This window comes from Thunnus thynnus, chromosome 3 (genome assembly GCF_963924715.1).
Source record: "Thunnus thynnus chromosome 3, fThuThy2.1, whole genome shotgun sequence".
Taxonomy (NCBI): domain Eukaryota; kingdom Metazoa; phylum Chordata; class Actinopteri; order Scombriformes; family Scombridae; genus Thunnus; species Thunnus thynnus.
Window position 1 is genome coordinate 37,183,792 of NC_089519.1, and position 25,515 is coordinate 37,209,306.

At 40.0% G+C, this 25,515-nt stretch overlaps 2 protein-coding genes across 5 annotated transcripts in view; one reads left to right on the forward strand and one right to left on the reverse strand.

Moving 5' to 3' along the window:
- The first annotated feature begins 1,520 nt into the window (after nucleotides 1-1,520).
- gpr137bb (G protein-coupled receptor 137Bb) lies at nucleotides 1,521-15,007 on the forward strand. The gene is made up of 7 exons (XM_067585703.1): nucleotides 1,521-2,694; nucleotides 7,148-7,197; nucleotides 7,343-7,565; nucleotides 9,112-9,261; nucleotides 10,530-10,658; nucleotides 10,980-11,101; nucleotides 11,186-15,007. Exons 1-7 carry the CDS (start codon nucleotides 2,278-2,280, stop codon nucleotides 11,325-11,327), a joined length of 1,233 nt encoding a protein of 410 aa, XP_067441804.1. The 5' UTR covers nucleotides 1,521-2,277; the 3' UTR covers nucleotides 11,328-15,007.
- A 1,195-nt stretch (nucleotides 15,008-16,202) lies between these two features.
- The window catches only part of ero1b (endoplasmic reticulum oxidoreductase 1 beta), a 32,968-nt gene continuing 23,655 nt past the window's right edge, over nucleotides 16,203-25,515 (reverse strand). For 2 of the 4 annotated variants that reach the window (XM_067585706.1, XM_067585705.1), the window contains exon 16: nucleotides 16,203-23,864. In XM_067585706.1, the coding sequence (XP_067441807.1) occupies nucleotides 23,804-23,864 (61 nt within the window). In that variant the 3' untranslated portion in view covers nucleotides 16,203-23,803. The remainder of the gene's footprint in view (nucleotides 23,865-25,515) is intronic. The other 2 variants (XR_010927956.1, XR_010927955.1) reach the window with 2 other exon arrangements.

The following is a 25,515-nucleotide window of genomic DNA, read 5'->3' on the forward strand; positions in this document are numbered from 1 at the left end:
CATTCACTGAAGCAGAGAGGATGATATATTTACTACAGAACCAGCTGGGAACTTTACACATTCTATATATTTTAGCAAACACTCAAAAGCTTTAGTTTATGATTTTTCTGCCATAAAAAAGGGCAAATTTTAACATGATTTTCTTTTTCTCGTTGTTTTCACTATAAAATATAAATATTGTACGAATGCTAGAAGTATGTAAGCAAATGTAAATCTACATAAAATGCACTTTGATGCAAGATTGTGGATATTCAAACTGGAGGAAACTGATTCCAGTTCCTACCATGTTTAGTGATAAAGCCTCGTGTTAAAGTGTGTGGGCAGTAGTGAGCTAGCATGCTAGTTAGCAGCGTAGCCTTGACAGACTTTGAGCTACATTTTAATTCTATAATTCAAAATCAGTTATATATATATATCAGTTATATTGACATGTGCAAACATGACATTGATCGTACTTTTTATTTTAAGCAGGCAGGTGAAAATAATTTTGGCTACTTGTTTTCCACTGATGAGAAGTTGGACTGAACCCTCGACTCACGTTGAGCAGATTGAGATGAACAGACTGATAAATAGCCATATTAAATTAATTTAACTGATATACACTCAAATAGAAATAAATTGATATAAATTAATATAAATAGCTAATTATTTAACCCATTTCACTGTTATTGTGGCTGCCTCTGCCGCTACCGCCGTCACAGTACACTATCAAACAAGACTATTATCATTATTACATTATATTGCTGTATTATTATTATTATTATCATTATTATTATAATAATTATTGACGCTCTCACTTTTTCTTTCTCCCCCTCCTCTCTCTCTCTTCTTCTGTCACTTTCATTCACTCACCCCCCCCCCCCCCCCCCCCCTTCCCCTTTCCCACAATCAACCCATATTCCTTAGTTGCTTTCTACACTTTACTATCTTTTTCATTGTAATATGATGTTGTCATTGCTGTTGTTTGTCATTATTTTTGTTTGTCTATTTGCTTGATTTGTCTTTTATTTATTTATTTTTTCCTTCCCACTATGTCTTGTCAACAATATCACCAATAAAAAAAAACAAAAACAGACTGATAAATATATATATATGTGTGTGTGTGTCTACATATATATTTGCTTTGTTTTAGTTGCTCTGAAGGCAGATTTTTTTTTTCTCACACTGACAAGTTTAAAAAATGCAGGAAAATTCTTGTTTCACTTAAGAAGGAACGAGCTCTTTAAAATAATTTATAGATGAATTAATTCATACATTTGTTCATTTAGTCAATAACTGATTTTCTCATTTAGTCTTTCATAAATTCATTTCCTGTTGTTCATTCACTCAATCATTGAAGTTCATTCATTCATTCATAAATTCCATATAGTGGTTTCACTCATTCACCAGTTCAAAATAATTAATCAAGTAATTAATTCATATATTTATTCTATTAGTCAGACAGTCATCTGTTTATTCACTCATTCATTATTAATTAATTCATGTATTCATTCATTCTTCGATACATTAGTTTGTTTATTCATTCTCTCACTCACTCATTTATCATTAATTCATTTGTTCTCTCTAATTTGTTTGTTCATTCATTCATCAATTCCATTTAAACATTTAATTCATTCAATTTTCAATCATTGTTCACTTGTTCATTTTTAATTTATTCATTCCTTCATTTGTTCTGACATTCATTCATTCACCATCACTTCTGTCACTCATTCGTTCATACTCTCCCTCCTTCCTTTATTCTTCAGTCATGTTTCATTCAACACGTTAATCTAAATCCACCAGTATCTGTGTGATACTGGCCATTTAAAACCAGTATCAGTCAAAGATGAATGACGCTGCTGTGTGTGTGTGTGTGTGTGTGTGTGTGTGTGTGTGTGTGTGTGTGTGTGTGTGTGTGTGTGCATGCGTGCGTGTGTGTGTGTGTGTGTAGGTTTACCTCTCTCTCCTTCCAGATCCATCTCTCCACCTTCCTCTCCTCTCTGCAGCATCCCTCCTCCTGCTCAGCCAATCGCCTGCTGGGAAGCAGGATCATGTGACCGACAGCCACCAATACTCTCCACCAGGCACCGGCAAAAAGAGGGGCGGTGTCCCTCCTCCTCCTCCTCCTTCTCCTCCTCCTCCTCCTCCTCCTCTCTGAGTCAGACGGTGTGTCTGGATGTTGAAGGATCCGTTTAACGAGCTGAGACACGTTTCTGCTTCTTCCTCCGGAGGTCGAGGGCCACCGGTCCGTCTGTAAGCCCGCTCCCTCCCTCCCTCTCCTGGGGAAACACCGGGGAGATGAATGGGGAGGCGATGGAGGGGAACCCGGCGCAGCAGCAGCAGCAGCAGCAGCAGCAGCATGCCGGCAACGGCACACACCTCCCTCCCCCTCCCACCATCACGCCGGCCATCCCCCCCTACGTGAAGCTGGGTCTGACCATCGCCTACACCATCTTCTACTCGCTGCTCTTCGCCTTCGTGTACGCTCAGCTCTGGCTGGTGCTGCGATACCGACACAAGCGTTTCAGCTACCAGACGGCCTTCCTGTTCCTGTGTCTGCTGTGGGCCGCTCTGCGCGCCCTGCTCTTCTCCTTCTACTTCAGAGACTGCGTGACTGCCAACGCGCTCGGACCCTTCGCCTTCTGGCTGCTCTACTGCTTCCCCGTCTGCCTGCAGTTCTTCACGCTCAGCCTTATGAACCTCTACTGCGCACAGGTGAGGGCGGCACCGGTACTGGTGCCGGTGGAGGAGGTGCTGGTGTAACTGGGTCACTGGTTCTTTAAAGAATAACTTCACAGTGGCTACAAAATCTTGTTTTTGCTGACCTCTGGTGGTCTAACTTCTCACCTTGCTGCCGTGATGTAGCAGCGTACTTGAGGGTGTGGTCAGGACACCGTGACATCACCGTCGGGTGTGGTTACAGGTGCGACAGAGCACACCTCTTACCACAATGACCACACGACGTGAAACCAAGCGGCAGCAATCACGGCTTGAAATTGAAGCCAATGAGGAAGTCCACTGAAGTGCCACCGACAGCTGTTAGCTGCTCCAACTGTCTCCCATTCAAAAAGCTTCAACTTCTCTCTAGAAATAATCAATCATTGTTTTCAACGAGTCATCTCAGTCTCTAAATTCAGACGCTCTAATAAATGTGCTGGTGGTCATTTTGGAAATTATTGCTCCGTTAATAAGATTTGAAGACTTATAGTAGCTGTGATGTCTGCCGTGTTGACGTTGATTGACAGCTGTGATTGACAGTTGACTCACCTGCTGCTCTCCCCGGCGCCAGGACTCGCACTGACTCAGACTACAAGAGTTTAATGTTACTTAATTTACCCGTTACTTGATACCTGTTAGCATAATTTTGCTAAAGTAGCTAACGTTAGCTCAAATGTGCAGCGCTCGGTGTTTCCAGTAAGCTAGCGTTAGCTTGGGTCCGAGGTAGCGGGGCGTGTTTCCAGAGCAATGTGTGATGTCACACCTCGTTACGTCCATCTTTACATACACACTATGTGTGAAACAGTGTTTTTTAGCCTGGTGTTAAAGTTGCTATAATGAATGGCTTCATACTGTATTGGTCTGAATATAAAACAATATTATATTCTGGAAATTACATTTGAAAAATTGTGGTCATCTTATATTCGTGGACAAGACAATTCACAAGTTCAGATCTTCTTTTTGAACGGAGAGAGTAAAGCTTGATTTATGTGAGATCAGAGCTGGTTGTGGTCCATGTCAGAAATTTAATGGTGTGTTCAGACAGATCATGAAGCAAACCTTTCGAGGAAGACTACTGTCTTATCTTTGCATTAATAGTCTGTCATGGGAACCTTCACAGGATGAATGTGTAATGTGTTGGTCGTGGCTCGTAGTGATGAACCTACAGAGAATCATCAGAGACTCTGCAGCTCCTCTCGACTTTACGGAGCTTTATAGTGAGTTTCAGCTCATTGTTTATCTGTCCGGCTGCAACTTTACTGTTCTGGTTCACTCTCAGTGCTGTATTAGTGTCGTTTTCAGAGAAAAAGCTCTGAAAAGTCACTGTACACTACCTGCTCAGCACCAAACAGACACAGTTAGCTGTAGACTAGCTGGTGAACATAGTGGAGCATTTAGCAGCTAAAGAGCCAGATATTTCCCTCAGGAGTTGGTAGAGAGCAAAAACAGAGCTGAAAGAGAGTGAATATTGGACTTACATTCACCAGGTGGACTGATAAAAGCTTGCTGCAGATGTGGATTCATATGCAGTTCGCCATAATGGCTGCATTCTCTGATATACATAGTTTTATGTTATAGAGATTTCCCAAATCTCTGCAAAGATAATGTGATCCAAAGAGCAACAGCTACATTTACAACAGGTTGAAATAAACTGTGGTTTTCCTTCAAGCCAAAAGGGTTATGCAACAAAATGGGTCATATCCGACTCAAAACCCAATACTTGGGACCTGTTACGTTCCGGTCGGGTAGCAGAAGACTTTGTAAACTTACATCTTTCAGGAGTGAGATGGTGAGAACTTGAGATTAATTGTTGTTCACAGCACAAACTTACTGCTCCAAGTTGTTTATTGTTGGTCACCTCTTGTGGTTTTGTTGCAAGACCTTTGTTTTCCAGTTGACCAACGTCCCTACATGGTTCTGAAGTTTGTAAAACCCTCGTGATTGACATTACAGATGAAGGACCAGCAGCTTCGCCCTCACAGTGCATTACATTTATTTCCATTGATTTTTAAAGTGAGGAGTGTCGGTTGTTCACTCAAGGATAATGATGCACCCGTCAATCAGATTTCCGTTTGTGCTGAAAGACACAAATGTCAATGCACACGAAGGTTTTCAGGACAAACAGATTTGTGACAGATCATTGCTTTCATTTGGCAGATGAATTTGCTCAAAGCGAGATACATTTTTCCTGCACATGTGCACGTCAACAGCAAGGCTGGATTAACCTCCCATGGGACCCCCCACTACACATGGTAGTACTAAAGAGCTGAAATGATGGTTAATTATGAAAGATGCTCTGAAAGTTCTCAGGTAGAAGCTTCTCAAATGTGAATTTTTGCTAGTTTCACCAGTTTTCCATTATGTATTCATCTGAATATGTTCACTTGGACTTCAGGGAAGAATGATCCACATTTTATACACTGAACTATCAATGGATTATTAAATAAAATAATAGTTTGTTGCAGCCTTACAGTACTCCTCTGATGGAACAATACAACCTGTCCCTCTAAAATTACTAACGTCATGAGAGACCCTCTTCAAGACCAGAATAACAAGATGTTCAGATTGGACTAATTTGTGATTGATCAGATTATGTAAATCCAAATGATGTGGGGTGAACCTGGGCAGTGCCCCGCTTTTCCCAGTTGGTAATCCAGCCTTGGTCAAGAGTCATTTGGAGTTCAGCGTCTTGCTCAAGAGCAGTTTGACGTGTGGACAGCGGGAGCCAGGGATTGGACCACCAACCCTACGATTATTGGACGAGCCCCTCTACCTCCTGAGGTACAGCTGCCCCTGTTGCCATTCAGCTAATGTTAAGGACTTTGTTTCAGGCTAAATGGGAACCAACAGGGTTGGATAAATCGTATAACACTGAACTGAGAGTTCTGTCATAAATTCTGTCATTTTTTGGGGGGTAATCAGTGGAACAGCTGCCTCTCCTCTGCACCCATTTATCCACAGCAGCTGCTGGATTCTGAAATAGACCCAAAAATAAAGACAAGCCTCTTCACCAGCAGCTTTAAATCATGAGAGCTGAGATGACGCAGAATCTTTTCCCAACCAAATACTATGGTGTCTTTTTTCTCTAATGAGGGCACCTTCAGGAAGTGATCAATGAAATGAGTGTTGGCTCGGAGGCAACCTTCTGAAGTAAATACCCTCCACATTCATCAGCCTAAAAGTTGATCTCCACAGCTCTCCTGTAGAGGAACTGGCTCACAGTGGCCCGTGGAAGTTTTTCTAGGACTTTACAGTTAACGGCATCCTGTCACATCTCTCACACCTCTTGCATACAAGGGGGAATTAGGATCTAATGATTGTATGACAGGAAAGTCAGGGCATCTTTAAAGTCCTTAAAATTCAACCTCTGGGGAGCATTAATATGGGGAGTAGTAGTTGAATTGTCTTGTCATGAACTAGAGCTGTTGCTTTTTCAACAAGTATGAACAAATTCTAACCAACAATTTGTTCAAATTAATTGGAACAAGACCTACATACCGTAATGTGTCTGTGACTGTCATACGGCCAACGATGTCCATCTGTCAGTGGACAGAGAGAGCGTCTTACTGCTTAGTATAGTATTTATATTTTGCTGTGTGGTGTCATACGACCGCACTATGCTGCACTGTGTCAGATGAGGTTGTAGAGTTGATGTTGCTCTGCTCGTTTGATGCCTCCACTGACTCACTTGTTGTCTTATAGATTAAAGCAGCTCTCTAGAAAATACCTCCACACACTGCTTCCTGCTTCTCAGATCCTTTAGTGTCGTGATTATCCAATCAGGAGGGCTTTGCTCCCTACTGTCCTTCTCCATTTTTATTTATTAGCTTACTTTACTGACAGATCAAAGGCCGTACGATAGGTCAAACTACTTCAAGTGGTCCGTTGCACTTACACCTCATCATGACCCAATGGTTTGAACCACAGCACTACATCATTACAGGAGAAACACTGTTAGCTAGTTGAGGCAGCTGGAAATTGAGCTGCCCACCTGTACAGCAGGTGTGATGAGGGAAACCTCCGGCAGTGAAGTCTGCAATGTTTTACAAGTCAGAAACAAAATCCTGCAGATGGACTGTGAGACAGTCATGGTCTGTTAACATCCTGCTTGTCATCTGGGACAACGATTGGCCTGAAGCCACATGACCATATACCCAACCCATCTTTGTGGACGCCCCATTGGCTGATATGTGTCTGGATGTATATGATTGGTTGTCTTTTATATTTTTTTTTTAACCTTTTTTCATACCTAACTCACTCTATTTAAATGTTATCTGTAATGTGTCCATAAAAAGTCAGAAAATGAAAAAAACAATAAATTACCAAAATACTTGGTGATTCATTTTTATTGCAATTGACTAATCGACTAACCAGGAATGAGAGCAAAGGTTTGGAGGTCTGGAACCAGACTGATGTATACGAGTATAATCAGTCTTTGTCTTTCTCACAGGTTTACTTCAAGGCGAAGTCCAAGTACACACCTGCACTGCTCAAGTACAGGTAACTTCCTTAAGCGTATTGATGAATCAGACCAAACATCATGTTAAAACTGTTTTAAGCATGTTTAAATACCGTTTTTGGTTATAAATGGTACCGTTTGGTTTCTGAGATCTTTCAGAACTGAATCTCATCTTTTCTCATGCAGACTTCCTCTGTACCTGGTCTTCCTGGGGGTCAGTCTTCTCTTCCTGGTGGTTAATCTGGTCTGCGCGCTGTTGGTCAAGATGACCGCCGCCGACGTCAAGACCATCGTCCTGGTGAGGGTAACCATCAACGACAGCCTGTTCGTCCTCTGCGCCGTCTCGCTATCCGTCTGCCTCTACAAGGTCGCCAAGATGTCGCTGGCCAACATCTACCTGGAGTCAAAGGTCAGGCCAACCACGACTTCTCTACCACCTCTGAACCACTAGATTATGTTTACAGCTCCATTCTTTATTACAGGAGCCATATTATGCTTTTTATGATTTTCTGTTATTTTTATACTGTCATGATGCCGGATGTTAAACATGGACAAAGGTTCAAAACTGCTGCCTGCAAGTCAAAAGTCAGGGCTCCATCCTGCCTTAAACGCTTCGTTTGCGACGTTGCCTCTACTTCCTCCTCGTGATGACGTCAGGTTGTTCGCGTAGCCTTTGTTGCTGAGGTTTTTCCATGTCTTTGCTTTGTCCACTCGCATATTTGGGATCAGATTTTGGCTCCAACCATAGACTGTATATAAAGACGTATCAGTCTACAGCTCCAACATGTACGGATGGATGTGAGAAGTTTCCATTTGGAGTAAAGAAGGAGAAAAAGAAGTGAAATCCTGCTACTATAGTTTGTTTACGTATCCTCCGGAGCCGGAGGAAGCTTCCTGAAGCTGACCAATCAGAACAGAGTGGGCTCATCAGGAGGCGGGGCCTTAAAGAGACAGGACCTAAAACGGCCTGTTTCAGACAGAGGCTGAACTGAGGGGCTGCATAAAGGACCAGTAGAAGATAAATAAGGAGTTTTTAACTGGAAATCATGCAAAGATATTCCAGTAGAGCCCCAGAATATAAATATAGAGCTGGAAATGTGCAATAAATGTTAACTTTATTATATAAAAATATTGTAAACACACAATCAATCCATTACTGACTGACAGAAAAATAATCAGCAACTATTGTGATAATTGAAGTAAAAATGCCAAAGATTCCCCAGATACAGTCAGTCATTTGTGAGGATTTTCTGCTTTGCAGAGTCTCAGTATTTGATAGTAAATTCAGTATTTTTGGATGTTGAACTGTTTTTTGAACAAAACAGGGAATCTGATAACATCACTTTGGGCTTTTAGGAAACTGTGACAGAACTTTTTCACTGTTTTCTGGTGTTTCATAGACCAAACAACGACGTATCGATAATGATAATAATAATAATCGTTAGTTGCAACCTATAAATTCAAGATTCACTTACCATCTTTTCTCCTGAGCTTTTCAGGAAATTTGTTCAGGTGACTGTGGGACACGGTTGGAAGCTCTGGAAAAGGTTTGTAAGTGAACCTTAAGTTTACAATATTTTCTCACACATACAGTTTTTATTCTGAAGGAGACGACTGAACCTCCAGCGCAGTATCTCTCTGTATCACGTTCATATCGGACGATTGCGTGTTATTAACCGTTGCCATGATCTTTCATTAACCTTAACTATACTTTAGTTGCTGTGCGGAGATATTGCAGAATTCTAAAAAAAACATTGGCAGTGGATGTAAAAAAACCACTTTGTCAATTATGAATCTGGGTTTTGCGGAATATCAATGTTCTTGTCCACCATTAAGTTTAATAAGCTGAATCGAAAGGTCCAGTTTATGGCAGAGCATCTGATTAAGGTTTACCTGCTGATTGAATGTCTGTGCTGGATGATAATTAACGATGATACCTCTGTGTGTGTGTGCAGGGGACATCAGTGTGTCAGGTGACTCTGATCGGCATCATGGTGGTGCTGCTGTACTCGTCTCGAGCCTGTTACAACCTGGTGGTGCTCGCTCTGACCGACATCGAGACCATCAACTCCTTCGACTACGACTGGTACAACGTGTCCGACCAGGTGAGGTCTGCTCGTCGACAATGCGTCAACATGAAGAGAACGTATGTAACTCTTTTTTCGTTGGCCAGCATGTAGACGAGCATGGCAGGAGCCAATCAGCTCCTTTGATTGGTTACTTTGTCAGCTAGTCCAGTCCAGACAGTAGCACGGATATGTTTGGAGATGTAAGTGTCTCTCTGGTTCTATAGGAGGTTATTGTGCATGAATGAATATGTAAGTATGCTTTATAGTTCGTGCCATTGTTGTAAATATAAGATCGGTGAGTGTTCAGTGTTTTTATATGTGTAATGTAAAAGAAAACTGAATAACAGGTTATCATTTGATGTATTTCTTGAATATATCATACATGTTTCAGACAGTGTTTAAGTTCAGTTTAGTGTTAGTTTGTGTGTGCTATGTCTATTCTAAATTTAGTTCTTTGCTGTGTAAGATGAGGCAGTTGTGTGTCTAACAGTTAAGTTTATTCTGTTATACCTTTACCTGAGCCAGTGATAAGATAAACTGTAGTTATGTAGATGTTTATGTGTAAAACTGATAAGCTTTAGAGGATAGTGTGGTTTGTCCTTAATTTAATATGGTAGTAATGTTATTTTGTGATGCTACTTGGTGCTTATGTACTGTCATATATGGTCGTGAAGAAAGTCTGTTCCTAGGTTAGCTGAACTTTTGACTTATGTTTCTATCTGAGGGTTGCTGACCTGTAAGGTTAGTAAACAGATGTCTGAAATTCTGTACGAGCAGTATTTAAGGGACTGGTTAACCTTTCAGACAAAGAAAAGATATCTAGGTGGTATCTTTGTCTCCAGAACTATGATGCATTATACTTCTGATTGTATTATTTGATTACATTATTTCATAACCTGACAATGCTCTCTTTGTGTGTTTATTGAGTGATCAGCAATTTCCCATTACAGTAACTTGACTTGTTATTGTACATTAACAAAGGTTGCTGTCTTGTTGTTTATTGCTAGTGTGAAAAGTTACTTTGAGCTATACGTTGGCTGTCCACTTAATTCTCTTTGAGACTCTGTGGACAAACTTTATAGGACTTTAATTAACTGATAGTGATTTTCTGTAATTCTCTGTTCTTCTAGAAACCACAAACATTTACGAGTGTAAACCTGTACTGCCTTTATGTAAAGTATAAGAGACAGTTTTCTAGTCTTCTAGTGTATTTTGACAGATACAACGCAGTGATATTAACCATCTTAACACCATCACAACATTTGACCCCTGAGCCCTGACCTTTAACCTCTGCCTGCCTCCAGGCGGACTTGCGGTCGTCGCTGGGAGACGCCGGTTACATCGTGTTCGGGGTGATTCTGTTTGTCTGGGAGCTGCTGCCCACCTCCCTGGTTGTCTTCTTCTTCAGGGTCCGACGGCCGCCGCAGGACAGGGTCAGTCCTCCCCGTCAGGGTCAGATGACCTCTGACCTCTGCAAGATATGCAGTATGCTTTTTATCCAAAGACGTCATCACATATGACTCTTCATTGGTAGCAGTTAAAAAAGAAATCGTGTTATTTTCCTTTGCTTGCAATTTTTCCTTGTTCCTGCAATTTTACTACAAAGACACATCAAATATTGCTAATTGTTTCGCAGTTTTGGCCACAATAACCACAAAAAAACTGCAAAATCCTGGAGGGACTGAGTATAGTAGCTACTGTTTGTGTCATTTAAACATTTAGTTTTGTTTTACGGTGACTTTTTGTCTCCACAGAGCACCGCTGGAATACCGAACCACGTTCTGTCCTCCAGAGGATATTTCTTCGACAACCCTCGTCGCTATGACAGCGATGACGACCTGGCGTGGAGCATTCCTCCCCAGAACGGCTCAGCGAGGTACAAACATAGACTCTTGATCTTCTACTGTAACTCTCCAGTAAGAAGAATAATAATAAGTGTGTTCTCTTGTCTCTCTGACAGTCTTTCGTCCGACTGCTACGACTGGGGCAGCCGCCACAGCAGCTTCACTGTGCACACCAACAGTGACGAGCAGCGTCTGACCACCACCACCGCCGCCGCTGCCGCCGCCGCCGCTGCCGGAGAGCTCCACCCCTACCCATGACTCCCCTCTCCACTGTACAGCATCACTCTGCACTTTGACACCGATCAGTTATTGTGTTTGTTTCTATCACTGAATACTGTAGCGCCCCCGTCAGGCCAGTAACCGCAGCTAAAACCACAAAATGCTCCGATAACAGAATCAAAACATGAGAGCTGCAACCAACGATTAATAATTAGTTGTTTGATCCATTAAGTTTCATAAAACAGTGAAAAATATTGATCAGTGTTTCCCAGAACACAAGACGACTCAAAGATATTCAGTTTACTGTCAGAGAGACTAAAGAAACCAGAAGCTTTAAGAAAGATTAATAATGGCAGTTAATTGAATAGTTGACAACTAATTGATTAATCGACTAATCGTTGCAGCTCTACACAATCACTCGTAGTTAATACGTGAGTGTTTTATGCTGCAAATTCTGAACATGAAAATGGCTCAAACTCTTGGAATCAGCTGTTGACACAACAGTCTCAGCTGAATGCAACTCAGTCTGCTGATGAAGACCATGTGATACGGTCAAAAGCCAGTTGGATTGTAACTAAGTACTCTCTCTCTCTTTAGTGCTGTACTTGAGTACAATTTTGAGGTACTTCACTTGAGTGTTTCCATGTGATGCTACTTTATACTCCACTACATTTATTTGACAGCTTTAGTTACTTTCAGATGAAAATTTTATTTAAAATAAAATAATAATCATGATGAGCTCATAAATTACACCACATCGTTAAAGAGCATTAAAGATGGATTAAAGATCAATTAAAGGGGAATTCCAGCAATTAAATATTCCACTTTTATGAATCTGGGGGACTTGCGAGGGAACAGATTAAAGGAAGAATCGTCAAATTTGAAGCTACAGAAGTTGAGATATCTTGTCTTTTAGGTCTTTGTTTGGGTAAAATAAACCCAGAACACTGGATCCTACATTTCCCATAATGCATCTGGATAATGTCTTTAGTTAGAGCCTCCCTGCCTGGTAACAACTGCTTAATTTATAATTATATATTTTCTGTTATAAATTTGTGGTCTGTAAGCTCAAGCAGAGATAACCCTGATGACATCACCGTGACATCATCGGGGGTTATTTTGCTTTTACTTTGAAAGGCTCCCTCCAGAGCCACAGAAGACGTTATACGACTGTTTCCACAGGATGATTCGTACTCTCGATGACGAGTAAACTGATTTTCATGTGTAAAATGGACGGACTGGCCCTTTAAGTCTGTTGTTTATCGAACATTAAACTCTTTTGACGGCTTCAGCATGAGAGCAGCTTCCGAATTTGACCAAACACAGAGACCCGATAGACAAACAAGTTAATTTCCTGTCCTGAGTGTCCATGAAGAACTGTTTGAGTCATTTTGTTTCTGTTTCTTGACTGTTTGAGACAAAAACCTGTAAAATTAATCTACAAGAGGTCACACACATGCACTACAATCTATATCCTGTATATATATCAATACACAGACAGACAATGTTTTTGATGTACACCTCAAAATATGTACTTCTTAACAAGACGTTTAATTGTGGGTTGAGTCTTAATCTCATTTCTTTGAAGAGTTTTCAAAAAAATGTTCATTGAGAAACATTTTAAATTTAAAGAATTGTGGGAAAAGTGGCGGCTAGTTAGAAAGTTTACAGTCACGAAGCATTTAACACGTTCACTGTGTTGGTTTAGCGTGTTAGCATGCTAACATTTGCTAATTAGCACTAAAACAACAGTTTGTTTTGCAGGTATTTAATCGTAAATCAAAGTATTGGACAAACTGAACTGTTGACCAGATGATTAACGTTCTGCTGTTGGTTGAAAACGTCCTAAACTTTAATATTTAGTTCTTGCTGGAGGTGAAAAGAAGCTAACGTTAAATCTCCTCTCAGATCGATACCGAAGCTTAATGCGCAAAACTTTGTAGAAAAGCATCAGAACAAACCTGTAATGCAGGTTATTAAAGCAGAGCTGTTCTGCACACAAGCATATTTACATTTCTTTACCAGTTTTAATGTAGGTTAATACAATCGGCAGCTTCCTGCTGATTGTATTAACAGCAGTATTAACACCCTAAACACCTTTTTTTTTAGCCTGAAAGTTTACACAAAGTGACGCAGAATTTAAAAAAATGGAAATATTTCACAATTTTTTACATTTTTTGTTCAGCTGATACACATTTTTGTAGACTGTAGAGTGTTCTGTGTTCAATTTGTGTTTATTGAAAAATCACATTTTAAAAATGTTCGTCCCATTTAATAACACTTTCAGTAACATAATGAGCTTGTGAAGTTTTTTCTCTATAACAAACAGTATAAAACCTAAAGAATAAACTCTGCAAGCTTCAGTAAAGATAAATCATCCACTTATTATTAACTGATGAAGTTTTTATGAATGAAAAACAGACTTTTGATTCAGAAGTTTGGTGAAGTTTGTTGCATCCATGATCACAGTTCATCCTCTGGGGAGCGTCGGTTTGTTTCCATTCAGCCTTTTTTTAGGCATTTTTTTCAGTTTGCACATCAAAAACTGTGAGCGGAAAAGTCTAAATATAGAAAGCAAAAAGAGACAAAGTGCGATGGAAACAGATTTAGTGAATAAACGCTGACGTACAGGAAGCAGGTGACGTTTTTCAAATTCAAATTCAAATAAGCTTTATTGACAGATCAGAAACCTGCCAAAGCAGTACAGAAAATTATAAACATTGACAGATTATTAATAATTTTACAATAACATGTAAATATAAACAATAATATTAAATACAATATAATAAAAGGCATTTTTTACAGATGTAATCACAGAAACATTTACTACAGAGCTTATTTCTCTCAGATTATGACAAGACTTCATATATTTTGCAGCTTTTACTGCACATAGATACGACGGTTTCTGAAGATCACAGATATATACGATTTATTTTACATACTGTACTGTACGTCGTCAAAGTTTCCTCAGTTTCCTTTCAGTCGCGGTGGTCAGTTACTCTCAGTGTCAGCTCTCTTCTTCTTCTTCTTCTCTTGGTGGCGTTCAGCACGTTTCTGTTACGCTTCCAACAGCAGGAAGCTGTGATGTCATCACCAGGATGTGATGTCACGTTCTCATCGCTTCAGCTCTGACTGTCGTTCTGTTCATGTGACATAATCATCTTCTTCTTCTTCTTGTGTTTTTTACTGCACTCGACAGGAGAATCAACTATTAATATTCACAAAACAGCATTTTCTTTTATCAGTTTTCTGAAATTTTAGGTTAAAATTTGCGCTTCATTCGGATGGAAACAAACCAAATTTCACAGAGCAAGAGGAGAAAGTCAGTAGGATTCATCCTCCGGGGAGCAAGAACGAGATATCTGAGACGCTGCTGATATTTTGAGCACAGCTAAAAATCTTTTAAAGAACCTGAAATAAAGAAGAAAAAATGATTTTAAGACTTAACACCTCATTGAATTCTTGTTTGATGGAAATAAAACTTGTGAAAACTGACTTTGCAGTGTTCAGAAAAAAAAGCTTGAATTCTATATTTCTAACAGACGCAGGTTTTGTAATTATTTGTACAGCTGAAGAGTCTCGCTGATGTGGAGACGATGTATTTTGTTGTTGAGCTTTTTTTTTTGTGTGTGTTTGTTTGTTTGTTTGTGGTCGTGTGTTTGTGACGTGTTGATACGAAAACTAACACTGACAATAAAATGACGAGTCATGACAACAAACACGCTTCAACATTTCATTTAAAAAAAAAAAGTGACCAACAAGGTTCCAGATTAAACTCATCTTTATACGTTTACTGGCTGAATGTGTCTAAAATGTGGAATATTTACATCTCAAAGTCTCAGGTTTGAATATTTAACTCATCAAAACATCATAAAGCCTCAATAAAGAGACGAAATAGTGTGTTTTTTAGTTTAAAAGTAGCTGTACGGATAAAAAAAGAAAATGTGTATGAAAAAGTAAAAGTACATAAGTATTATGAGCTTGATGTAGTTAAAGTATTGCAGTAAAAGTAGTGGTTTGGTCCCTCTGACTGATATATTATTATATATGACATCATTAGATTATTAATAGTGAAGCATCAGTGTTAGAGCAGCATGTTACTGTTGTAGCTGCTGGAGGTGGAGCTAGTTTACACTACTTTATATACAGTTAGCTAGTTTAGTCCAGTGGTTCCCAACCTAGGGGTCGGGGCCCCTCCAAAGGGTCAGCAGATAAATCTGAGGGGTGGTGAGATGATTAATGGGAGAGGAAAGAAGAAAAAACAAAGTTCTGATACACAAATCTGTTTTCAGTTTTTGGACTTTTTCTCTAATCTTTGATTTTTGCTGAAATATTGGATCATTTGAACATTTATTGAAATGAAAGCATGTGAGAAGTTTAGAGGGAAAAATCACTATTTGGTGGAGCTGTTAACAACTCATAGACATGTGAAATGTGACCCCGACTACACACTGCTTTTTGTAAGACGTCAAAAGACAAAAAGGTTGGAAACCACTGGTTTCATCTTTAACAATGTGTTGTATTTTAAAAGCTTGTTATATTATCCATTGTGTCAAATCTTCATCTGAAAAGTAACTAAAGCTGTCAAATAAATGTAGTGGAGTAGAAAGTACAATATTTCCCTCTGAAATGTAGAAAGTAGCATCACATGGAAATACTCAAGTAAAGTACAAGTAAATGTACTTTAGTAACTTTCCACCGCTGCTCCTGTAAAACCAGAACTTTAGAGGTGATGGTTGGTGAATTATTGACGAGGCTTCATGCTAAGCTAGGCTAACATCCTGACTCCGTCTCTGCAGTGAACACATGAAGAAGATGAAATCTATTTCCCAAAATGTTGAAACATAATATGTGAAGAAAATATTAAACTTGATGCAGATTTGACAAAAAAAACAAAACAAAAACAAAAGTTCATTCAAGTCCAGAAATATTTATTCCTCTTTTCAAATAAATATCAACAGGTTCACACGTCAACATGGTGCAACTATATATATGCTCTTATAGATCTGAAAGCAAAAGAAAGAAAACTTTATAACCTGTGCTGCCTTTTACAAACTGTACAGATGTGGACCGAACGTGACGAGCGTGAAGATCTGAAGCAGGTTTGTTTTTAAAGATTTAAAGGTGCAGTGCGCAGAATTTATCGGCATCTAGCAGAACGGAAACAGTTTTAATTAGTATCTAATCAGCTGGAAATAAGAATCGTCGTGTTTTCGTCATCTTACAACGAGCCCTTTATATCTACAGAGGGAGCAGGTCCTCTTCCGTGTCGCACCGCCATGTTTCTACGGTAACCCAGAACGGACAAACCAAACACCTCACCGCTAGATGCCATTAAATCCTTCATACTGGTCCTTTGAGGTTGAGGAGACTGTACAGGACGTCCAGCCGCTGGAGGGCATGCAAGGCTCAGAGGAAGGCATGCACGCACGCACACACACACACGCACACGCACACACACACGCTTCGTATTTAGCAGATATAAATAAATAAACTCTCTCAGTCCGTCGTCTCGTCTCGTTCAGTTCGTTCCAGTTCAGATCGCAGCTTCACTGTTTCTGTTTATTTGTTTGTTCTTCAGTTGAAATCTTAGAAAAATCTCCACATTCAGATTTAAATAAACTTTTTTGTGAGTTTTAGTTCGACCCTAAGGTCAGTTTAAACACTTCCTGCCCCCTTCACAATAAAAGCACAGACAGGTCAGAGTTTATACAGACAAACTAAACATACTGCATTTCTTTAAGGATGATTCTCAAATATTTTCTTAAACTTAACAGATCTAAATGTGACTGTTTGTAGATAATAATTAAATTCACTTCATTCAGCATTTCCTCACCAGTTATATAGAATTATATATATATATATATATATATATATATATATATATATATATATATCACCATCAGTGAGCAAACAGCATTTAGACCAAAGCTCACAAAACAAATATGTAAATAATAAAATAAATAAAATACAGAATTTTTTGTAGTTAATCAAGTAAATGTAAACAATTGGTGCTGAAACAATTATTATTTATATGATTGCCAATTTTAATGCATATTAATACTTTAAATGTCAAATAACATTAAACATTTGCTAATTTTGTTTTTGCTTTTTGTTTTTTTTAGCGTTTATTGATTAGATGAAGAAGTTTAACGGAGCTCCTCATTCGTTCTGCTACCAGCAGTGATGCATAAAAACAAAAAACATATTTATCACTATGAATCCAAAGAAGAAGAAAGAAGAAGAGCTACTGTGAGGATTTTACTGTGAAGGTGCAAACAGGAAGGTTCAGATCAGTTTGAAACACTCCAGCAGAGACACGGTTATGATAAAGATTCATCCCAGATGAAGGAGGCGGGAAGGATCTGCCTGCGAGACAAGACTCAGGGCGAAGCTCCAGCCTGAGAGTTTCACTTCCTCTTTAAGGAGAAACTTCCTGTTCACATTCAGCGTCACTGACGGCAGTTTTGTTTGTGATGAACAGATATTTATATCTTAACCTTAACCACCAACGAAGAAGCCTCTGAAGCAGTAAAGACAGGAAGTAGCAGAAGCTCAGTTTCTAACCGTTATTGTTATTTTATACATTTTTATTATTGAATCGTGATTTATTTATTTATTTATTTATTAGGCAAAAAAAAAAAACACTTAAACAAACTTATCAGTCGGTCTGAGAACTTATTGTAGCATCATAACTTAAACTGTACAGCTCAGCTGATCAAAGAATCAATAAGGTCAAAACAAACAAAAAATACACAATAACATGCAGGCAACTGAAAACTCTTTGGTCCAACTTTAAACTTTCTGCTGCAAAACAAACAAACGTCCAGAAAACAACTCAGATAGAAACGACTGACTGAATAAATCAATCATTACATTTATTAAAAACACTGAATCCACCACAGCTGACGAAACAAAACAAAACGCTGCAGTTCCTCAAAACGTCCACTAGATGCCGATCTTACCGACATTTATATCTCATTTAAAAAAGTCTCAACTTCTTTCTTGAAAAGAAATATTAAAGTCTCCACTCAGGTCTGTTTTCACATTCAGCTACTAGACGTAGGAAGTTTTTTTTGTGCATTTACAGATATTTGCTGCGTGTTAGCAGCGAAACACCGAGCAGGATTTGTGACATCACAGCTCGTTTGGAGCCTCCGGTGCACAAACGCTGGAGTTTCTCCAGCTGTTCAACTTCTCAAATGAACAATATTTGGATTTTTAACGAAGGGGGGGGGGGGGGGGCGTCACTTTAACAACTTCTAGTGGAGTAATCGAACTTATTCAATGGAAAAAAAATCATATCAGACACAAATTATTATTCAAAGCAAATAGTTTTTATGTGTTTTTTCCTTCAGCTGTGGTGGATACATGCAGGAAACTTCACGCTTTGCTTGTTTGTTGTTGCTTACTGATCGTAACAATCTGCTGGTTCAGCACTTTATTCAGCAGACAGACGTTTGTGATAACGAACGCTGAAAAAAATAAAACATCATCTTAACAAGTCATTTAGTTCAGTTTACGTCCGTAAATCTGACTTTCTTAAACAACATACGAATCGTTTTGTTTCAGGAATTTTCCAGAATCAAACGTCATTTTTGTGCTCCGTCGTTCTCTAAAGGCGAACACACACCTGAATCACACCTGGAGACCAGAACGAGTCCGTCTCATTGGTCGGTGGGAGGTCGTATATAAAGCAGCGTTCACACGACAAAGTGAAACTCCTGAAGCTTCTCTTCTGTTCCGTTAACTTCCTGCTGACTGTTTTTACACCATAAAACAAGATTTACGAGGGAAAATAAAACTCTAACTCCACTTCCACGTCTCTGTTGCGGAGCAGTTTTTCTACGACAGCTTCCTCCGTTATGACCTCATCGTCCTATCAGAGGTCAGCTCTGTGCAGACGGTTTTGTTCAACGCCAAAGTTCAGATCTTCTTCTTCAGCTCCTGCAGGGAATCAACTGATTGCTGCCGTTTATTGAGTTTGCTGCAACAGTTTTTAAATCCTGGTGTGTTAACGCCTTCAGACGGAGTTCAGGGAGAAAACAACACATTCCTGGTAGATTAACGCCGTATTTCTACTGTTTAAGATAAAATAACTGCCTCCATGATAATTCTCCTCTTAATATTACGCCGCTATGCAGCGTTTTGGTGTCTGATAAACCTTCAAACTCACAAGATCTGCGACTCAAAGCAACTTTCTTCCATCATATAATCACAGAGCTGTTTTCAGGTAAGTAAGTAAATGTGCACAGAGGTCAGAGGTCGCTCAGAGACGTTTTTCGTCTCCGTTTCTGACAACAGCAACCGAATCAACTGAATCAACGTCCGCGCTACGTGTCGTTGAGACGACAGCACTACACAGCAAAGATCGACCTGCTGCTGTTGCAGGAAAAAATCCAGTTTGAAGGTTCATGAAGTAGCAAAGCAACCGCAGCAGCAGTTTATCCTCCCGTGAGATTTAAAACTCTTTAATTCGCTCACGTGTGTTTGGTTTCATTGTAAGAGCTGCTTGAAGAAAATGAGGCTGAAAATGAGATTAAATGACTTGTTAAGACGGATGTTTTTTTTTTGCAGCGTGTTGATCCCGTCACTACACCTCAACCTCACTTATGAGGAAATTATATCTGTTAACCGTCTCCATAAAAACAAAAGTTACAGCGTTAAATGATATATATATATATATATATATTACATATATTTACGCAATAGTTCATCTCAAGAGAATCTAATAACTCCTAGTTTTTCCTGTTTAAATAAATCTATCATGATTAAAGTTGTGCTTTAAGACAACAAGGCTGAAGCAAAAATAATGCTGGAAAAAAAACAAACAAACTAGGAGGCACTTTTACAAACAACTACAGCAACTAGAGACAGACAGAAACATGAGACACTCGTCCAAATGCACAGAATCACTACTGGTATCAAGTTTATGGTTATTTGAGTACAAATCAAGTCAAAGTCTATTATGTTATAGCTGCAACTGTTGATGACCTACACACACACACACATACACACACACACACACACACACCAGCAATGTGTTTCAGATCCCTCAACTGTGTTCGCTTCCTTTTATTTTACCAAAAGTGAACAATTACTGCTTTACTTCCTGTTTGAACCCTGCTGGTTCAATCATTTATTTAATTTAATAGCTTCAACTAACGATAACTTTCATTTATCGGTTGATTACTTACTCAATTAAATTAAATCGATTAATCGTTGGTCTAAAAAATGTCAGAAAATAGTAAAAAAAAATGTCACAATATGACAAAAAAAAGCAGCGAATCTTCTAAATTAAGAGGCTGAAAAACTAATGAATGAATAAATTAATTTGCTGGAAAACAAATGACATTAATAGTTCATATAATTGATTGGTTGTTTCAGCTCTAGATCTTTGGGTTGTGTAGTTTTCTGCTCATGATCTGGGTTTTAAATAAAGTTTCTTTATCGCTGCTCATGTGCTCAGTGGGAAGAGATGGTTTAAAACGCATAAAATACCCCCCAGACAAGTTTCTACCAACGTTCAACATCACTGAAGAAGAAAAAAAACGATGTTAACTCCAGATATATGAAGAGTTCTTGTAGGAAGCAGAATCCCTTTTTATGCAGAAAGCTGACGTCACAACTCACTGATCATTTTCACATTTTAACAGTCAAACAGATGTTTTAAAGCATAAGTCTGCTGATTTTCTATATTTTTCTTCTTGGCAACAAATCTCATGTTTGGATCCAAACCAACAATGAACTGATCTACTAACAAGTATTGTGTGTGTATCAAAGCTGATATATCTTATTAAAAACACATCAGCGAGTCACATCGCTGCACTGGGTCACATGTTCCTTCATCATGAAGAGTTTGGTCACGTTAGTTTGTTTAGAAACGGCTCCAAAGACTAATAACAGCATCATGTTTTCAGTCTCTGAAGAGTAGTTCTGTGTAAGGCAGACGCTACTGAGCATGTGTGAGAATGTGGTTCTGTTTACAGCTTTGCTAGCTTGTTGTGCTGCATATCACAATCTCGACTTTGTACTACATTGTAAGTTTCTCAGGACAAAGTCCAGCCTTACACAGAACTACTCTCCAGAGACTGAAAACATGTTTGTTTAGAAACGGCTCCAAACACTAATAACAGCGTCATGTTTTCAGTCTCCGGAGAGTAGTTCCGTGTCTCGTGATAACAACAGACGCTACTGGTCTGTTGATATCACTCTGCTAGCTTGTTGTGCTACGTATCAAAGTCTTGACTTTGTACTAAACTTGTTTGAGAAATTTACAATGTTTGGGTCAGAATCTGATCAATATGACAAGCATGAAAAAAAAAAGGTGATTGTTCACCGTAAAGAGAACTGCATCCTCGTGCATGCACGGTGGCTTCTTAAAGACACAGAGCTACTCTCCAGAGACTGAAAACGTGATGCTGTTATTAGTCTTTGGAGCCGTTTCTAAACAAACTAACGTGACCAAACTCTTCATAATGAAGGAACATGTGACCCAGTGCAGCGATGTGACTCACTGATGTGTTTTTAATCAGATATATCAGGCTTTGATACACACATAATACTTGTTAGTAGATCAGTTCATTGTTGGTTTGGATTCAAATTTGTTGACAAGAAGAAAAATTGATTTCTTGATTTGCCTCCAGTCCTGCAACAGTTTTTAAAGTGAGATTTTTGTAACTTTTGAAAGAGGAAAACGTCACAAACTTTCTTCACAAATGAAAAGTTGAACTGATAAAATGATTTAACGCACTCTGGCTGTCAGCGTTAGTCGGTCTGGTACAACCAGGAGCTCATGATGTTACTATCAAACATCAGTTAGTCGGTCCTCGACTTGAGCTGCTGTTTTATCAGATCCATCAAGTCATGATCAAAAGTTACACAGTCTCACTTTGGACATGTGACATCCAGCAAGCAGCTGCTGTGCATCTGACCAATCAGAGCCGCCGCAGCAGCAGCCACGATGAAGTAATACACTTCTGTGTCGCAGCAGAAGATTCACATGTTCATAACATGAGATTAAAGCAGGAGTGGAGGTGAGATCATAGGAGAATTTAGTGGAATCAAGTCATCTTTTGTTAAATAAACAAATTTAAGTTTATCCAACTTAAAGTTTCAGATCATTTCTTATAAACATGAGTTCTTCTGATCTGAATGAATGTGCTGCTGAGAGTTCACTCAACTCGTTAAATCAAGTTTCTTGAAAGAAATATGAACAAGATTATTATTATTATTATTATTATTATTATTATTATCCCAAAAACTGATGAGATGACTTTGAACTTATTATGAAACTTAAGTTCAGTTAAATCACATTTTTAAGGCAGCAGGGGAACTTTAGTTTCTAAATTGAACCTGAACATGTTTTACAGACTTTGTTTCAGGTATCAAGAAAACCTCTGAATTAGTTTCGTTCTTCTTCACAGATCAGTGAGAAGCAGCGACGTGAGAGATAAACAATGACTTTGTCGCCTGTATTTATAGTAAAATCAGCTGCCTACTCGGGCAGGTAGCGACAAGCCGACGTCACAGGAGTCGACTTCTTATAAGCTACGGCAAAAATCCACCAACATGTGACTAGTGGTAACACACACACACACTAAAACACACACACACCTCCTAGCGAGCTGACATGATCGAGGCCTGAGATGGTAAACACAGAGCAGATTGGTCCAGATCCTCAGGCTGTGAGCAATGATCCTCTCTACAAACAACAGGAGGAGGTTAGAAAGGAGAGGAAACAAACAAACAAACAAACAAACAGGAGAGGCAGCAGCGTCCCGACGGTTTCGGACGCACTTTCATCTGGACAAACGATGTCTGTCATGATGGAGTCCTTCATCAGGACAAAGTGTTTCTACATCCTTACAGAAGAGCCGTAAAAAGGTCTGACTCGGGTTCACATAGTTGTAAAAATCCAACAGGATGTGATGTCAGCAGGGGGCGGGGTCAGTAAAGGAGGAGGACTTTCCACACCGTGACTGCTTCAAATCAAACTCGACGTGAACGCGTCACTTCCTGTTGGCCACAGTTTGATCTGCATCCAGGCTTCCTGAGAGGCCGTCTCGTCATCGACAGTTTGGTCACGTTCCCCCCCGTTAAACCGCCGTCTAATCACTTCCCTTCAGGTCGTCAAATTTCACAACCGATGATTTCTCAAAAGAGACTCAAAAAAAAAAAAGAAAAAAGAAAAAGAATGAGAACACGTTGAGATTCGTCACAAGCGGACAAGATTCACAACAGAAAAACAAAAAAAGTTAGAGACGTTTCCGACGTAAGCGAGAGAGGAAGCGGAGGAGTGAACGTTCATGTCGCAGCAGGAAAACGAGAGATTTATGGGATAAGATCGAGTGGTTGAGGGGAGGAAGGAGGAAGAGGAGGAGGAGGAGCGGTTCACTGCTGATCCGGATGTCCGTTAAAAGGCCTTCTTCTTCTTCTGAGCGAGGATTAGACTATTGCAGTTCTCAGTGGGCTGGCGCCGCCTGCTGGCCAGGTGGAGCGTCACTCACTTCCTGTTACCTGTTCTCCTCCAACAGCAGGCGGAAGTTGTGGAGCTGATGTATACTGGTGGACAACCTGAGAGAGAGAGAGAGAGAGACTGATGATTACTGATGCTCTCTAGTGATGTCACTTGAGTCAGCGTCGGCTTAAATCGGCAAAAGTCCGACAATCTTATAGGAGACCAATGCTAAATCTTTACTTAATCGTGATAAACAGGTACGATATTTGTGTAGGTCTACATACTGAACATAAATATGTAGGACAACAGCATTTTCCCCAGTAGTTGTTTTTAGCTTAATTAGTAGTCATGGTAACCGCAATCAAACTAGCACATGGTATCTGCTGTTGGTTGATGTTTCACAGATAAAAACAGTTGGATCTTCTTTAGAGTTGATCTGAAAGTCGCTAACTGAGCCACGGGTTAGAGGTTAGGGTTGGGGTTGGGGTTAGGGTTGGGGTTAGGATTAGGGGTTAGGGTTGGGTTTAGGGTTAGGGGTTGGGGTTAGGGTTGGGTTTAGGGTTAGGATTAAGGATTAGGGGTTGGGGTTAGGATTAAGGATTAGGGTTAGGGGTTGGGGTTAGGGTTGGGTTTAGGGTTAGGGGTTGGGGTTAGGATTAAGGATTAGGGGTTAGGGTTGGGTTTAGGGGTTAGGATTAGGGGTTAGGGGTTAGGGTTGGGGTTTAGGGTTAGGAGTTGGGGTTAGGATTAGGGGTTGGGGTTAGGGTTAGGATTAAGGATTAGGGGTTGGGGTTTAGGGTTAGGATTAGGGGTTGGGGTTAGGGATGGGTTTAGGAGTTGGGGTTAGGGTTGGGTTTAGGGGTTAGGATTAGGGTTGGGTTTAGGGGTTAGAATTAGGGGTTAGGGTTGGGTTTAGGGTTAGGGGTTGGGGTTAGGGTTGGGTTTAGGGTTAGGATTAAGGATTAGGGGTTAGGGGTTGGGGTTAGGATTAAGGATTAGGGTTAGGGATTAGGGTTAGGGGTTGGGGTTAGGATTAAGGATTAGGGTTAGGATTAGGGGTTGGGGTTAGGGTTGGGTTTAGGGTTAGGGGTTGGGGTTAGGATTAAGGATTAGGGGTTAGGGTTAGGAGTTGGGGTTAGGATTAGGGGTTGGGGTTAGGGTTGGGTTTAGGGTTAGGATTAAGGATTAGGGTTAGGGGTTAGGAGTTGGGGTTAGGATTAGGGGTTGGGGTTAGGGTTGGGTTTAGGGTTAGGATTAAGGATTAGGGGTTGGGGTTAGGATTAAGGATTAGGGTTAGGGGTTGGGGTTAGGGTTGGGTTTAGGGTTAGGATTAGGGGTTAGGGGTTGGGGTTAGGATTAAGGATTAGGGTTAGGGGTTGGGGTTAGGGTTGGGTTTAGGGTTAGGATTAGGGGTTAGGGGTTGGGGTTAGGATTAAGGATTAGGGTTAGGGATTAGGGTTAGGATTAAGGATTAGGGTTTAGGGTTAGGATTAGGGTTAGGATTAAGGATTAGGGGTTAGGGTTAGGAGTTGGGGTTAGGATTAGGGGTTGGGGTTAGGGTTGGGGTTTAGGGTTAGGAGTTGGGGTTAGGATTAGGGGTTGGGGTTAGGGTTGGTTTAGGGGTTAGGATTAGGGGTTGGGGTTAGGGTTAGGAGTTGGGGTTAGGATTAGGGGTTGGGGTTCGGGGGTTGGGGTTAAGGGTTAGGAGTTGGGGTTAGGATTAGGGGTTGGGGTTAGGGTTGGGTTTAGGGTTAGGATTAAGGATTA